Here is a 15870-nt window from a genome sequence, read left to right as displayed (position 1 = left end):
ATAGAGATGGAAATGCAGACGTCATACACAGAGTGACATTTCCTTTTAACATGCCTGTATCTTTCTGTATCCTATGCAGAGCAACCTTGGTATTCTGTTGCTAGCTTTGCATTCTTTAATCACTCTGTGGCATACTTGCAAATTACCTAATTTCTTGTGGTGTCCTGACAGCTGGAGTAAAGGAGGGTGGTGCTGGTGGAAGGAGTTCTGCAGGTGAGAATGAAAAATATTACCACTGTTGTGAAATGAAGAGGGAAAAGAAGCTCAAGAGAGGATGGAGGAGCAGTGAGCTCGGCAACAGATGTAGTATGGCCACATTGAACTTAGAATTCAAATTACCTGTGATAATTGTCCCTGACTGATTGGACTATGGTAGGATTGGTGATGGCCTAGTCAGGAACTGAGAATTCAGTGGAGAAAGTGTTATATTAGCAGTAACTGCACTAACAGCAATGCTAGGTAAGAATTAGCTTTAATCTCTGCCAAGGGGAAAGTCCATAGTTTCTAGTGATAGTCTTTACCACATATTAGTGCTGCTGAGGAAGCAGAAGTCTAGTGGGAAGGTGAAAAGGAAAGCAGACACCAAGCAAATAGATCAAACTGTTTCAAGTATCGACATCTTCAGTGAATGCTTAAGTCATGAGGCACAGACTTTGTAAACAGTTGTGTCATTTTGAAGCCAGTTCTTTGTATCCAAGATTCACTCTTAGGAAGACCATCACTTGGTTGGTACCTGTTCACCATCAATTAGCGTGTTAATTTAGAAAGGACTATCTCTTACTTCTTTTAAGGAACTAGTGAAATTTGTCAAAAATGTTAGAAAGTATAAGGGGAAGAAAATCAAAAGTAGTGAAATATAAATTAAAATTGAAGGAAACCAATAAACTAGGGTTTTTGTAAAAATAAACAGGTTACAAATGTTAATTGAAGTACTGATTATAGTCTTTGCTCCTCTGGGGCATTTGACTAATAGAGCCTTTCAATAAGCTTTTCTCTTAAGCTTTCAATACTTAGATTCTAGCAGCAGATACCTTTTGAGGAACTAGAATGTAAGCTCTTTGAGGGCAGGTTTTGTGTGTGTGTGTGATTTTTTTGTGTTCACTATTTCCAGCATCTACAATACGGTGCCATAGTTCACAATAAATATTTGAAGAATGAAGAAAATTGATGAACAAGTGGATGAGCCTTATTGCAACATTATAGTATTTACTACCCATAATCAAATTATATATAGTCCTGTCTATGTTAGTTACTGTCCTAACCTCACCAGCATTTATATATGTGTGTGATGAGAAGAAAGGTAAAATGGGAGATACACATCTGGTTATGTAGGCAAGGGGTTTCATTCAAATTCAGCATAGAGAAAATGCAGGAAATTCCTGTTTTTCAAGAGTCAGGTAATCTGAGGGCATGTCACTTGAATGTAGATCAAAGAGGATATATTTTATAGGATGGTACTTCATTTCTTTGACCATTTTTTTTTAAAGTGTACAGCATTGACAAGTATGAATCTGGACCCCATTTTTCTAGGGATGAAAGTATGGTTTGGTTTATAGAAATTAACTTGACTCTTAGTCATCAACCTATTGTATAAAGTGATGTTTACAGCTACATAAAATGTTATCTGCCCATTTAATGAATGTCTGGTTTTTAAGGCCAGTAATACATTTAGTTCTACATAGACTGATTGAACTATAGACCGCCCACTGCATAGATAGGGGAGAAAAAGATGAAACTTTACAACTTCATTTAAAATAAAACCTCAGTAACTCAGAGGAAAGAAGGAAATTAATTTACTGAGGACTCAAAAAGAATTATTGGAACCAGTTAAAATGAACATGTTGATATCTATGGACCTACCCTTCAATTAAGTTGGAATTTAATAGCTTAATTTTTTTGCCATTTTTAATGCTTGTTAAATGCCTTTTATTTTGCGTTAGTAAGAATTAAAAACATGAAATCTTAAGTTTTTGTTCCGTGTGTGTGTGTGAGAGAGAGAGAGTGTGTGTGAATGTGTGTGTTGGGGGAGAATCTTCCAATCACAATGACTTTGTATGTCATAGGTGAAAAAAGTAACCAAAGATGGGCTGATTTTCTTTTTAAACTGTATGGTTTGTTTTTTTTTTTCTTCAAGACACATTGGCAGAGGAAGATAAAAAAAAAAAGCAGAGTAAAGAAGAATAAGAACTTGTTTTTTGCACTCTTTTTCCTAGCAAAAGTTACAACTGCAGTCATTGTAAAGATGAGCTGTAATATATTTAAAATATTTAGCAGTGTCTGCCCCATAATAGCTGCTCAATAAATGGAAACATTTATTAGGATGTCTAAAATGACTTCATTGAAAGAAGAATATATATTTTTATGTGTTAGGGAAAAAAGTGAACAACTTTGGAGATGTGAATAAGATTTGCAAAGAAGAAAGTGATTTTATGTTACACATTTCTAAAACTGTTATTCATTCCAGTAAATATTCTATTCTATAGAGTATCTATCATTAATAATAAGTTGTCTTGTTTATCTTACAGTTTTATTTTAAAATATTTTAATACTGATTTTTAGAACTTTTTTGTCAAACCAGGTTCTCCAAAGCACCATATCAAATACAGTTCTGTTTCTCTTGGCATTAAATAGAGAATGCAATACAAATCAATAATTGACTAAGATAATTGATAATGGATATCTTGAGAAAAGGAGGCCAAATTCTGTCTAACTTTGGTTATCCAAGTATTACTGTCCATGGTTGTCATGGTTGACATTTTCTCTAGAGGATTGCCATTCATCTGAAACCATATTCCAAACAAATGTTCATGTTTTAAACAAATGCAGTATTTTCCCTATATTTTAATGCTATCTTGTTTTATCATGTGATTTTGCTTCTGGTTGAGCTTCTGGGTAATGATGTAAATGTATCATTAATTTTTAAAATGCTTTGCAAAGTTCAGTCATTCTAAATGGTCATTTAAATGATACATCATCAAAATTCTGTATTTGTCTCTGCCATAAAGTCAGGATGATGCTTTAGCCTGCCTATAGAAACAAGACCTTGAATGTTTTGAAGGTTTTCTGTGGTACCACAGACGTAGCACTCCTCGGGACTTGGCTCTGCTATTGAATACCAGCAAATTCATTCAAAATTAATTCAAAATTCCTTGACTTAATGTGTAATTAAACTGTTAGTTATCTTCATAAAACTAACCTACCAAGGAATTTTAAATGAACCTTGCAACATTAATTTACAATGGTAAGTATTTTTAGAGATAACCTTGACAGGCCAGGTTTTGCCACTTGCCCACAGCATTGAGAACCTTGGCCTTCAGCATACTGAAAGAAGCAACCTGGGAATGATAATACTATTATACGTAATAGAGGTGTTTATTAAATAGTGAAGTTTTATTTCAGAGTTTCATTAAATGTAGATATAAAATTGAGTGCTGTACCGTGTAGTATTTAGCTGCTTAATCCATTGACTTAATTTTCTTTTTTGTCAAGTATGACGTACAGATTGGTTATTTTATTAGTTTTTTTGTAATCTATTTAAAAAAAGATTTCTTACAAACCTAGAAATGGGTTAAAATATGGTCTTTATTAGATCTGCGAAGCTAAAATAAGTCTGTTGGATTTGCAAGGATATTTTATTTGGAAATTAATGAAATTTTTGGTGTAATCAGATGTTTTCAGAGACATTGACCTTGAGAAAATTCAGTTTGTAATGAAGAATCAGAACTATTGCTACATTCTTTCCTATGATTGAAAATAGCACAGGAGTAGGCAGACTTTAACCTGGGGATATGTATTACTTCTGTATTTCTTTTTTTGTTTGTTTGTTTGTTTGTTTTGACAGGCAGAGTGGACAGTGAGAGAGAGAGAGACAGGCAGAAAGGTCTTCCTTTGCCATTGATTCACCCTCCAATGGCCGCCGTGGCCGGCGCGCTGCAGCCGGCGCACCACGCTGATCCGATGGCAGGAGCCAGGTGCTTATCCTGGTCTCCCATGGGGTGCAGGTCCAAGGACCTGGGCCATCCTCCACTGCACTCCCAGGCCACAGCAGAGAGCTGGCCTGGAAGAGGGGCAACCAGGACAGAATCCGGCACCCTGACCGGGACTAGAACCCGGTGTGCTGGCGCCGCTAGGCGGAGGATTAGCCTAGTTAGCCGCGGCGCCGGCCTACTTATATATTTCTATAGCCCATAAGATAATAGTTTTTACATTTTTAAATGGGATGCTATTGAAAGAAGAATAATTGTCAACATATGAAAAGTTGTATCCATAAAGTTATATTGCAGTAGTTCAGTCATGTTCCTTTGTTTATATGTTTTGTTTGGCTGTTTTGCACTACAACAGGTTAAGTAGTTGTGGCAGAATTGAATGGCCCACATAGCCTAAAATATTTGCTGTTTGCCCTTTTTAGAAGACATTTTCCCACTCCCTGTGGTTACCTACACTTCTCATTTGCGTCTTTGTATTGGAATATAGAAAGAAATGGGTTGCTGGCAACGCTAGGAGAGGGAGAGACAGAGGCCAGTTGTCTAACTTCCTGAAGAAAGGCATTATCAAATATTGACACCATGACATCATCTCTAGGTGTCATGTCATGTCACTTCCTACTTGTTGATTCCCATATTTGAATGCTTATAGCATGTAGTAGGCCCTAGGCAAATTAGATAAAAACTGGCTTTTGGATAGGATATATTATTGTACTCTTATAGGTTAGCAGAGTTGCCTGAATAAGATACTGTGCCCAAGAGAAAAAGATCCAGTTCACTTATTAAGCAAATATCTATTAAGCAAGCTTTTGTCAGATACAGAAAATTGTGTTAAGTAGTACAGGGATGTGCAAAAATCATAACATTCACATACTTAAATCAAACAGTGGTCTGTTTAGGAAAACAATTCAATGTGATTATTACCACTGCCATTTATTGAGTTCTCACTTTATGCTGGGCCCTGTGCAAAACATTAGCATATTACCTCCATGAAGCCACATGCCAGTCTGTGAGATAACTGTTGCAGATTATGAAACAGGGTGACCAAGACCACCCAGCTAGTAAGTGGGGGAGCCTGCATACATCTTAACCCAGTCTTACTCCAAGGCTTAGGCTCCTAATCATTATGTTACTTTACTCTTAGAAAGTTATATGTCATTATTAGAGCCAAATTAGGACATAGAATGGCAAGAAATTTCACAGAATGTGTGATTATTCTGAAGTGGGTGGAAGAGAAAATACTGTAAGAGAACTTTGTTAAATAGTTCAGTAGTTGCGCTAGCTGGTTGCAAATGAACAGATTCAGAAAGTGTGTCATTTCTCTCATACAGTTTTTGATACCTGAATGTGCAGAGATTCTTTGATTTGTTCTGTTCCTCTTATGATATTTATGGTGTACCTCTTTGTGTGCCCATGATTAAAACAGAAGGCTGTTGTCAGGCTTCTGATTTACGGTAGTTAAGGAGGTAAATCTAAATTGCTATGTAGTAATTCCAGGGCTTCATATGTGTATAAAAAAGTCTTGTCCACACTGAAAGTCAGTTTTGCCATGATCAGTATACCCAGATATGATTAAGGTGTGATTATAACTGAAATAGCATATTATGAATGGATCTGGAGAAGTCCCTCCCTTATGAAAAAGTTTATTTGAAAACTTTCTCACTTTCTCCTTCCAAAATACCAAAATCAATTGTTTCAGAAGTTTTGACCCATATAACAAGGACTCGTTATATCTGTGTTTCTTCTATATCAAGTTTAAATGTTTTTCTGAGGGTACTGTCTAGATGTAATTACTTTATAAATTATCATCCCAGAGAGGAAATAGCCAGAATTAATGATGTCCTACATGAATATTTCAAAAAGTACTTGTAAAATAGAATTGAAGAACCTTTACATGCATGGTTTCAAAACAATTTTAATTCCATTTTCCATTAATTTCTTGAAGTCCACTCATTTAAAAGTACTGTTTGCATATTTTATTTTTGTGGACAGCTCCCTTGTGGAATCGAGACTGCACTCTGAAACCTTTGAATCTTCTTTTAGTGACTGCTCCTTTGTCGAGCTGCAATGTTCATCACTGGAAGAATACTTGGCATTTACTAGGTGTTTTACTTGTGTCTGTTGAGCAAATTGTGCAAGTCTGGATCTAAAAATTGAGCAGTCACCTATAAAATAAGAAGACTAGAAGATGTGTGGCTGTGTGCTTAGATTCATAGGAGCTGAGCAGGGTCAGCATGTTGTGCAGTTCATAGGACAACACATCGTTCACATCCCTGGGATGTCACACAGGAGAAGGTGGAGAATGTTTCTAGTTCTCTTGTTTGAACTGTCGTTTATAATTGCTTTATTTATGTGTTAAATAAACATAATTCAGCTTTTGAGGTTCTGTTCTGCCATTAATCTAATGATTGAACTTCAAAGGTTGAACTCTTAGAGGTAGAGAAATTTTTCTGATAGAAGTATTGTCATATTTTTACACAATATAAATATTTCTGACATAGTATGATTATGGAAAGGGAAAGAGAAGTCAAGCCAAGAGAGAACTCTAGTTTTTCCCAAAAAGATAAAAAAAAAGTGTAAAACTTTTTCTGAATGTTTCTTCTGAGCATTTTACAAAAAGTGAGTTTCCCAGCTATTAGGAAACTACAAAGGTCTTGAGAAATTAAAAAATATCATTTAAAGAGATGTAAAAGCAGTATTGAAATACAGACACCTAAGAATGTGCCCACCATAAAAACTCTCCTGAAGCAGTTGGCTCTTAGTGTTCTTTCTTTAAGCTCACTAGCTGAGAGGAGATACATTATTATTCCTCTACTCTCTGCCTCCCAAACATTGTTCTGTAGAACCAAGATCATGGAGTTAGAGAAATTTGGTGTGAATATAGGAGCAGATAGGAATGGAAGAGTAAGAGAAGGGAAGAAATAGTTTGTAAACGTGTACTGAGACTCTAAAATGTTACATTGGTCAGTGATCTGTTCCAGACAGATCCTCACTCCTGAGTTGCCCCTCTCCTTCAGACCACGGGGTCTCTTGTCCATGTGACAGGGTGCTCAGATCCCGTTTCAGTAGAACTTCATTCACTCCTACAAGAGGTGCAGTGGCAGAGACAAAAAGTCTAGCAGAAGCATGTAGTCATGGAGACTAAAAGTCCAGTAGCCAGATATGTAGGACGCAGTCCATTGACCTAAAGCTTGATCAATTTAAGATGCAGCATTTTTAAAGCATTTTTATTTTCATTTTATTTGTAAGACAGAAACGAGACAGAGATCTTCCATCTACTGGTTCACAGTCCAAATACCAAAAAAAGCCAGTGCTGGGCCAGGTTGCAGCCAGGAACTGGGAACTCCATCCAGGTCTCCCACATGGGTGGCAGGGAAGCACTTGAGTCTTCACCTGGGTTACCTCCCACTCTGTCATGGGCTGTGGGCATCCCCAGCAGTGTCTTAACCACTGTACCAAATACCTGCCCCATGATGCAGCATTTTGTCATGTGATTTAATTCTTCTTTTTTTTTTTAAGATTTATTTTGTTTATTTGAAAGGCAGAGTCAGAGATCTTTACCCACTGGTTCACTCTCCAAATGGCCACAATGACCAGGAGTGGGCCAGGCTGAAACCAGGAGCTTCATATGGGTCTCCCGTGTAGGTGCCAGGGCCCAAGCACTTGGACCATCCTCTGCTGCTTTCCCAGGCATATTAGCAGGGAGCTGGATTGGAAGTGAAACAGCTACAGCTTGAACCAGTGCCAATATGCGATGCAGACGTCACAGGCAGTGGCCTAACCCCCTGCACCATAACACTGGCCCCCATGTGATCTAATTCTATAGTTAACTTGACAGCCTAGGCCTGCCTTCAGCCACTCAGGAATTAGTTCATCATCCATACTCTTTTTGCTTGGGCACAGTGTCTATAATAGCAGGCACTCTTTTTTTTTTTTTTAACAGATCCGACTATGCCACAGCATGTATTTGCTGAGCTTTGGCTGAGAAATCTCCAACAAGAACCATGAGGCAAACAACTTCCAGCTCCACTTGGCATTGCTCTTACCCTGGAAGGACCTAAGATGCCTTGCAGGATGCTAGGACGTGGCTCCCTCCATCGCAGGGCTTTGGAGCACAGTTCTGGTGGTCATTAAAGGCAGTGTGTTTTACTGCTGTGGACTTTCCAACCCCAGGTCTGAAAAGCTGGCTGGTGCTCTTAGGCCATCCTCTGAGTCAAAGGACTGCGGCAGTAACCACCACCAAATCGTTCCCTGCTGACCTGAAAGCTTTTACTCTGTAGTCAATTTGAAACCTTTCCCTGTCTTACAGTCCCACATTTATTCTCATTTTGGTCAGTGTATTAAGTCTAATAGCCTTTTTATCCGTGCACCAGATGGTCTCATTATCCTCAAGGCTGTAGAACCTTGGTTAGGTCATGTTGCTCATGCACTTGGTCTAAGCACACCCTTTTGGATTGGAATCCTGGGTTTGCATTCTAAATTTTATTTTTACCCTCTCGTACCCAGGATGATAATCTTGATGGAATAGGTGAATCAGACATTTTAGTATGCTTTCTAGAACCCTGAATCCCTTCCTAGAAAGTTGGTTACAAATCCAGGCTTCCTGCTGTAGGCATTCTCACATAGACTGTGGTCTAAGAAGGGGCAACTTGTACTGAAAGCAAGCGTATCTCCAGATAGTCCTACTGTTTTATATCTTGACTCAAGGAAAGAGTTTCCAGCCACCTTATAGCTGTACTGCATCCCCAAAGTATCAAGTACCAGACAACCCTGGAAAACTGAACAGAAAGTGCGAAGCTAGACTCCACTGATGGTGCAGTGATTGGACAGTAACGGTTCTCTGTGCCTCTGGCTTGAGGAAGGTCATTAATGGCTGTTTCCTAATCAGCAGTTGAACTCTCCTTTTTGAAAAGTGGGCGTCTTCCCTACCTTCTCTTTGTCACTGCTTATTTTACTGTGTCTTGAGTACATAGCTCCAGTCATTCCTAAGGTACTCTTGTTATCAAAGCAAGCACCATAGCACTCAATTCATTGCACTTTTATTCTTGGTGTGAGCAAGCACTTCCCGCCCACCCCTCTCCCACTATCAAATCTAGAGTTCTAAAACCGTCCTTGACCTCAGTGGGCTTTCAGGTATTTGCTGAGTGAATAAATGCAGCGATGTAGAGAGCTGTGTCCTGTTTGTCCTTCCTTGCTTTCTCCCTGGTGTTGACAAGCTAACTGGACCTGTACCATCTCCAGACCTTTCACCTACCTTGCTTCCCATTTGCTTCTGAACAGCTTGATGATTTTTCCCAGACTGATTTTTGTTCACTGCTGATTGCAAAGGATTGGAGATACAATGATCATGGCTATATCTCCTCATTTTACTAAAGGCTACAAAGGTAAAGTGTTTGCTCAAAATTATACGGCAAATCAGTCCTCTGCCTGCGGTGCCGGCACCCCAGGTTCTAGTCCCAGTTGGGGTGCCAGATTCTGTCACAGTTGCTCCTCTTCCAGTCCAGCTCTCTGCTGTGGCCAGGGAGTGCAGTGGTGGATGGCCCAAGTCCTTGGGCCCTGCACCCGCCTGGGAGACCAGGAGAAGCACCTGGCTCCTGGCTTCGAATCTGGTGCAGCACGCCGCCAGAGCAGCCATGGAGGGATGAACCAACAGCAAAAGGAAGACCTTTCTCTCTCTGTCTCTCTCTCTCACTGTCCACTCTGCCTGTCCAAAAAAAAAAAAAAATGCAGCAAATCTCCATAACATTCCATTTCACTGCTTTACCCACTCATTTTCTAATCACCACCCTATTCCCTCTCCCCATGTCTTTTGATTATCAGCTTCAAAAATTTGGAAAAGGAACCATAGTTTGGACTCCAGCTTACATACCAAGCTTACAGAATCTTCTGGCCTATCTGTTGTAGAGAATTAAGATTTTTTTCATGGTGCCATACAGTTTTAGGGATTTGCAACCTACAGTTATACTGAGATACATTTTATTAAATGCCTATATGATTGCTATAATGGTCTTATCTCTTGAGAGATGTATATCTTTGGTTGAGTATGGCCAATAAATACATTCAGAAACCTCTTTCAAGTCCTGTTCATGCCCAGGTTACCCGTGCTAGGAGTATTGCTCGGTTTCTCAGTAATCATGTTTCCCACCCATCTGCCCCCTACTATTGCCACCTTATTCTTGGATGATGACACTATATCCAGTTATCCGTTTATCCAGGTTATTGCTCCTCATTCCCAAGTGAAATAATTTCCCAAGCTCTTGGGAACTTTCAATCATCAGTTTCTAGTCCTCCAGTGCCTGAGGTTTTTGTCCTAGGTTTTAGTTTCCTTCCCACACTGAAAGTCCTGATTAATCCTTGTCTGTTTCAAGAACAGTGACTAATGTTTGAGGTAACCCGTCAGCCAGCTAGTCTTTGATGGTTGATGTGCACAGATTAGGTATACATTACTATTACATCAGGGAACTAGTAATAAGATTCTAATGACCTTAATGGAGTGGAATGGTGGTGGGATGAACATTGATTATAGTGGGAAAAAAAAAAAAAAAAACAGGAAGAGTTGCAGTCAAAATTAATACAGGGTTGGGTGTTGTGGCACAGTGGGTTAAGTAGCTCCTTGGGATGCCCACATCCCAAATCTGAATGCTGGTTCAAGGTCCAGCTATTCCACTTGGCATCCAGCTTCCAGCAATGCATCCTGAGAGTAGTAGATGATGGCTCAAATGCCTGGGCCTGTGCCACCCATGTGGGAGACCCAGACAGAATTCCAGGGCCCTGGCTTCAGCTTGGTCCAGCCCTGACTGTTTTGGGTATTTGGGTAGCAAACCAGTAGATGCAAGATCAGTTCTCATTCTCCCTGCCTCCCTCCTTCCATTTTAAGTATATGAATTTTTTTAAAAAAATTAAAATAAATTCAGTGGCTTTGAAAATGGTCATACCATTAGCCAAGAGATGGGAAGACTTAGGAAGAAGCAGGTCTAGCCAGGACTGGAGTGAGGGGGAAAGATAAGCACATCTCAGTAGTTCCATTGAATGTCCACAATGTGTCTAGCAGCAATGTGGAGCTTGAGGCCAGGGAAAAGAACTCTAGGATGGAATTTTAATTAGGAGATTACTCATGCTAAGCTGGGTTTGGAGCCACAATTTTGTCACATATGTGAAGAGATGGACAGAGCTTTTGGGACACAGAATCCATTTAGGAATGAGAAGAGAGGAAAGAGGGCTGTAGATTCAAGAGGTTAAAATTTGGGCACTTAGTCTTTTGGGGAAGTTGAGGCAGCCTGAGGGAAAGAATCCAGCAGGGTGGAGCAAAGGTGCAAGAAAAGTATGGGGAGGCAGTTTTGGGGTCCTGGTAGAAGGGAGGGCTTGGAGCTGCATCACAAGGGTAAAGAAAAACATGAAAGTTCTAGAGACATTTCAGTAACAGATGGGACATTAAAGCAGTTATGTCCTGAACAAAACTGAGGTCCCCACAAAACATGTGGGCACAGGAGCTGAAGCATGAGGGAGGGAAGCAGGTTCGATTTGGAGCAGCAGGAGTGAGTGGTGAGGGGCTGTGGGACAAGGGGCACTGTGTGTTAAGTGCAGTGTCTCAGCAGGGCATCCACGTTGGGGGCGGGGTGGGGGTGGGGCTTGAGAAAAGTAGTGAGACCGCGAAAGGGAGGAGTTTAGGGGTTAGAAGTGACAATGAGGACAGAAGGGATATGCATGGAGGTGGGGATTACCTTCCATCCAGGGTAAGGAGTAGGTCAGTACACAAACATTCTTGGCCACTGCGGAAACTCTAAAGCACTCTATAGGAATTACTCTTCCTGACCTCACTTCAGTGTGGTTCCCTCTTGTTAACAGTTGATATTCTTCTTCTGTGTGGCCAAAGTTAAGATCTTTCCACCTAGGTGTTCTTCCAAGTGAGAGTAGTGACTGCCATGAATGAGTTGCCTGTGCTGGGAACGTGTAATCAGTAGAGTCCTACTTCTTTACCTAGGGCTGTATTAAAAGTATGGCTAAGCATATGGACTCTGGGGTCAGATGTTTGGGTTGTACTCTGTGAAACCAGGAGAGCTCTGTACTATCTGGAATCTTCAGTTTCCTAATATGTCAGTGCATGTTGTAATCATACTGTTTATATAAGAGAATGAGAGTTAAAGCAGATAATGCCGCATGCTTAGCACAGTGACACATGTAACTCAACAAGTATTTTTGTTATATTTGTGTTGTGATTATTATGAAAGTCTATTTTCCCATGGGCTCACATAAGTTACACTGAATTTATTCCACACACTGTATTTTGTATCTGTACATTACTTAATGAAAGAAAATTGCAGGTTATTCTGTTTCTAAGTTTTAAAACAAGCACTCCATGATTGTAGTGATTACTTGTAGCAGAGGTTGGTGCTATAGTGAGACGTAGCAAGGGTTTTTTTTCCAAATATTTAACCTATTTTCAATTTACATGGTAAGAAAATAGCCACAGAGTGGCTGTCAGAAACCCACAGATCTCATGTCATGAGGGCTGAGTGTTGATGATTTTTCCAGAATGCCCCTCCAGCAGGAACTTACCCAGTGGGAGGTCTTTTGTATATTTAACTTTTTCTCAAAATTGTTTATGCAGTAACTCTACAATAGTCATGCTGTTTCTGTTTAAAATGTCTTTATAAAAATAAACACACATAACCTTCCCCTTACACCTGGTATCCAGCCTGGCTGGTCCTTAGTGGGCCAGTCCTACCTTTCTGATGAGCTGCCTGCCCCACCACAAGATGATTATTCAAGAGGTAACACCTGCCACAAACAACATTAAACTCTAAGGGACATTAACACTCTTGCATTTACAATCAGTGAACTTTGTCATCTTCGTGTTGTTATTTATGCAGCATTAACCTTTTTCTCCAGATCATTGAGACTGAAAATATGATGGACCGAATTGTGACTGGCTTGTCTGAGTCTAGTGTCAAGGTGCGGTTAGCTGCCGTCAGGTATGAGCTTTCAATGGTCTGAATCAAAATCTTTTGCCATGTGTTTAACCCATTTCCTTTCTGGTTCTTCACCAAGTAAGCGCAGAATCCACATTTGTTACTGGAAAGTATGCTCAGGTGAATTCGTACAGTGTATAGCATTATCTTAACAGGGAACCTGGCCTCCAAAGCCCTTGCAGTACCCTGACGTAGTTGACTTAACCATGTCTATAGATGCACTTGAAGTGTTTACTAGTCATTGTAAAATGCCAAACAGTTTGTTTGAAGAGGAAGTTTCAGCTTCTTCTGAAGCTAATTTTGATTGTTCTTTGTAGATGTTTGCACAGTTTATCCAGATCTGTGCAGCAACTTCGAACCAGTTTCCAGGATCACGCTGTATGGAAGCCTTTAATGAAGGTAAGCAGGGTCAACAGTAACACGCACACCCACAGAGCCTTCAGTGAGGGAGCCCCCAGACTTCCTCCAGGTGTATGTCTGCTTTTGTGTAGAGCGTTTTAAACATCTGTCTCCTCACATCTTGTGTCCCAGACATCTGCACGTCAGAGAGTGTGTTTCTGAGGTTAGTGTCTCACGTGTAAGGGGCAGTTCCTGCCTGGTTTCCTTTTGTTTATTTATTAAAGCTTTAATTACATACCTTGCCTCCCTTTGTGTTCAGTGTTACACTTTAAACTTGTACCAGAGTTGTCCTTGTAATAATCAGTTATAGAAAGGAAAAAGCCCAGCCATTTATAGGTACAACATGTATAATGCAGATATACATGTAGTCTTTCGGTAATGCCTAGATGTTTTTCAACATGGGTTTTTTGGAGGTAGGTCTTCTATTGAGAGATTTCCTCCACATACACACCAAGGAGGGGAAAAAGATTCAGGGCAAATGAATCTGAGTGAAGATGTAGATTATGTGTGAGGTTGCTGCATTAGCATTGTCCCTTGCTATATTGCAGATCCACAGGTCAGCTGGGTCTTTGTCCTTTTTCTTAAGTGACCTTATTCCTTGTAGTTCACAGAATTTTAATTTGTTTTGATTTTTGAGTGTGTACTATGTACTAACTAAGCAAAGCCTCCAGGTATAGTGAACTGCCAAAAATTTTTACTGCATTGTTCTTGCTCTTGTTGGTGTGGTAGGAATAGTCAGAGAACCTTTCAGCAGCAAGAATGTGACATGGACTTTGAAAGCAAAAGGAAGACAGGAGGATTTCCCAGGGAGAATAGCATGAGCAAAAAAAAATACTACATACAGTATGTATGGGAGATAGCAAAGATGCATTTTTGACTCTAGTAAAGAGGTAGAATTTACTAAGACATACCAGGGACATTGTTGGGCAGCAGGTTAAGCTGCTGCTGCCTATGATCCCAGCATCCCGTATCTGCATGCCACTTCGAGCCCCAGCTGCTTTGTTTCTGATCCAGCTCCCTGCTAATGTACCTGGGAATGCAGGGGAAGGTGGCCCAAGTACTTGAGTCCTTACCACCTAAATGGGAGACACAGAGGCCAGACCCAAGACAGGCTCCTGGCTTGGGTCTGGCCCAGCCTTGGTCATTACAGCCATTTGAAGAATGGATAGAAGATCCTTCTCCTTTTCCTCCCTCTCCCTTACCCCTGCCCCCTCCCCCACCTCTTCTCCCTCCTCCATCTCCCTCTCCTACTTCCTCTCCCCTTCTCCCTGTCTTGCTTTGTCAGTCTGCCTTGCAAGTAAAGAAATCCTTAAAATGAGGCACACCAGTGGACAGGGATGGAGCCAGGTGGAAGAGCTGAGCCAATGCTATAAGCTTTAGGAATTGCTTTGCTAAGAGGTTCATCTCATGGCAGAGTGCATGGTTTATGTTTGAGGTCCTGGAATAAGACAGTGCCAACAGGTGAACTCTGGAGATAAGTCAGTGGAAGGATTGACCAGGTTAAGTGTGTGAGTTACTATTCAGGAACTATTGGGAGGTTACCAAGAGGTTTTTAGTCTAAAAGAGTGTTATGATATGTCCTTGTGAGGACAATATAAGTTTCTTTAATTTCTCCTTTCTAATGGTCCTAAGCAGCCTGAAACATTGAACTTGACCCATTTCTATCCATCGGCACACTTCCCCAAGTTTCACCCTATTTCATCCTGTTGGACTTAGGTTTGTTCTGAATATCCCTCATTTGTTGCTTCCTGAACTTCATTAAGAGCCCAAACTCCCAGAAGGTTACTTCCCACTTCCCACTCTCCACCCACAGTAACAGAGCCCTTTAATACAGGGAAGACACTTGCTCAGGGAGTATTCTGTCTTGTACCAATAGAAGTCCATTTCAGGCCCACAATCCCTTATGCAGAACCATTCAAACTAGATTTGGCACTCTGGGTTCTTTAAGGTTCTTTTCTTTTACTATTCCCACTCTTTCTTCTTCTTAGGTTGTGCCTTTTTCATAGCAGCTTGATCTATGATTTATTGCATATCCATTTAAGTTTTTTTTAAGTACTCTTTGGCTTCCTAAAATAACTCTCCTGGCATCCAGAGTCATTTTCTTTAATTGCTCAGTTCAGTTACTCCTCTACCATACGAATCAGAAATGGAGCAACATGTGGTTTCTATCTGGTTCTCCCTAGGAAAACTAGATGACTACCTGGCGAGCAATCTAGAAGGATTTTGTGCACCTGGGGGTATATGTGGGTGTAATGACTCTCAAACTCTAACATTTAAAGTAAGTGTCAAAAGCTTGGAAGAAAACCGATGATTTACTTCAGCTGCTTTTTGGTTTCTCATCAGAGTTCAGAGGCTGTGAGGATAGTTATGGACTTTTCCCTTGTGCTTTTTTGTATTTAAAACTAATGATTGTTTTGGAAGAGTAGATGTTTTTCATTACAGTTTTTAGTTGTGATTATTTTTGTTCCTGTTTTGGTAAAATTCTATTTGATGTTGGCTTTTGAATTTCACATGTTGTA

General features: G+C 40.2%; 1 protein-coding gene across 15 annotated transcripts in view; it reads left to right on the top strand.

Annotated features, from left to right (window-relative positions):
• The window catches only part of ARMC8 (armadillo repeat containing 8), an 862269-nt gene that overhangs the window by 811738 nt on the left and 34661 nt on the right, over positions 1–15870 (top strand). For 14 of the 15 annotated variants that reach the window (XM_089332200.1, XM_070072756.2, XM_017346800.4 and 11 more), the window contains 2 exons: positions 12873–12955; positions 13270–13351. In XM_089332200.1, coding sequence (XP_089188326.1) covers positions 12873–12955; positions 13270–13351 — 165 coding nt within the window. Of the gene's footprint in view, positions 1–5975; positions 7422–12872; positions 12956–13269; positions 13352–15870 lie in introns of those variants that run through there. The other variant, XM_089332203.1, reaches the window with a different exon arrangement.

This window comes from Oryctolagus cuniculus, chromosome 4, assembly GCF_051225735.1.
Source record: "Oryctolagus cuniculus isolate XC-2025 breed Fujian yellow rabbit chromosome 4, ASM5122573v1, whole genome shotgun sequence".
Lineage (NCBI taxonomy): Eukaryota > Metazoa > Chordata > Mammalia > Lagomorpha > Leporidae > Oryctolagus > Oryctolagus cuniculus.
This window is presented reverse-complemented; position numbering and strand designations above follow the sequence as displayed.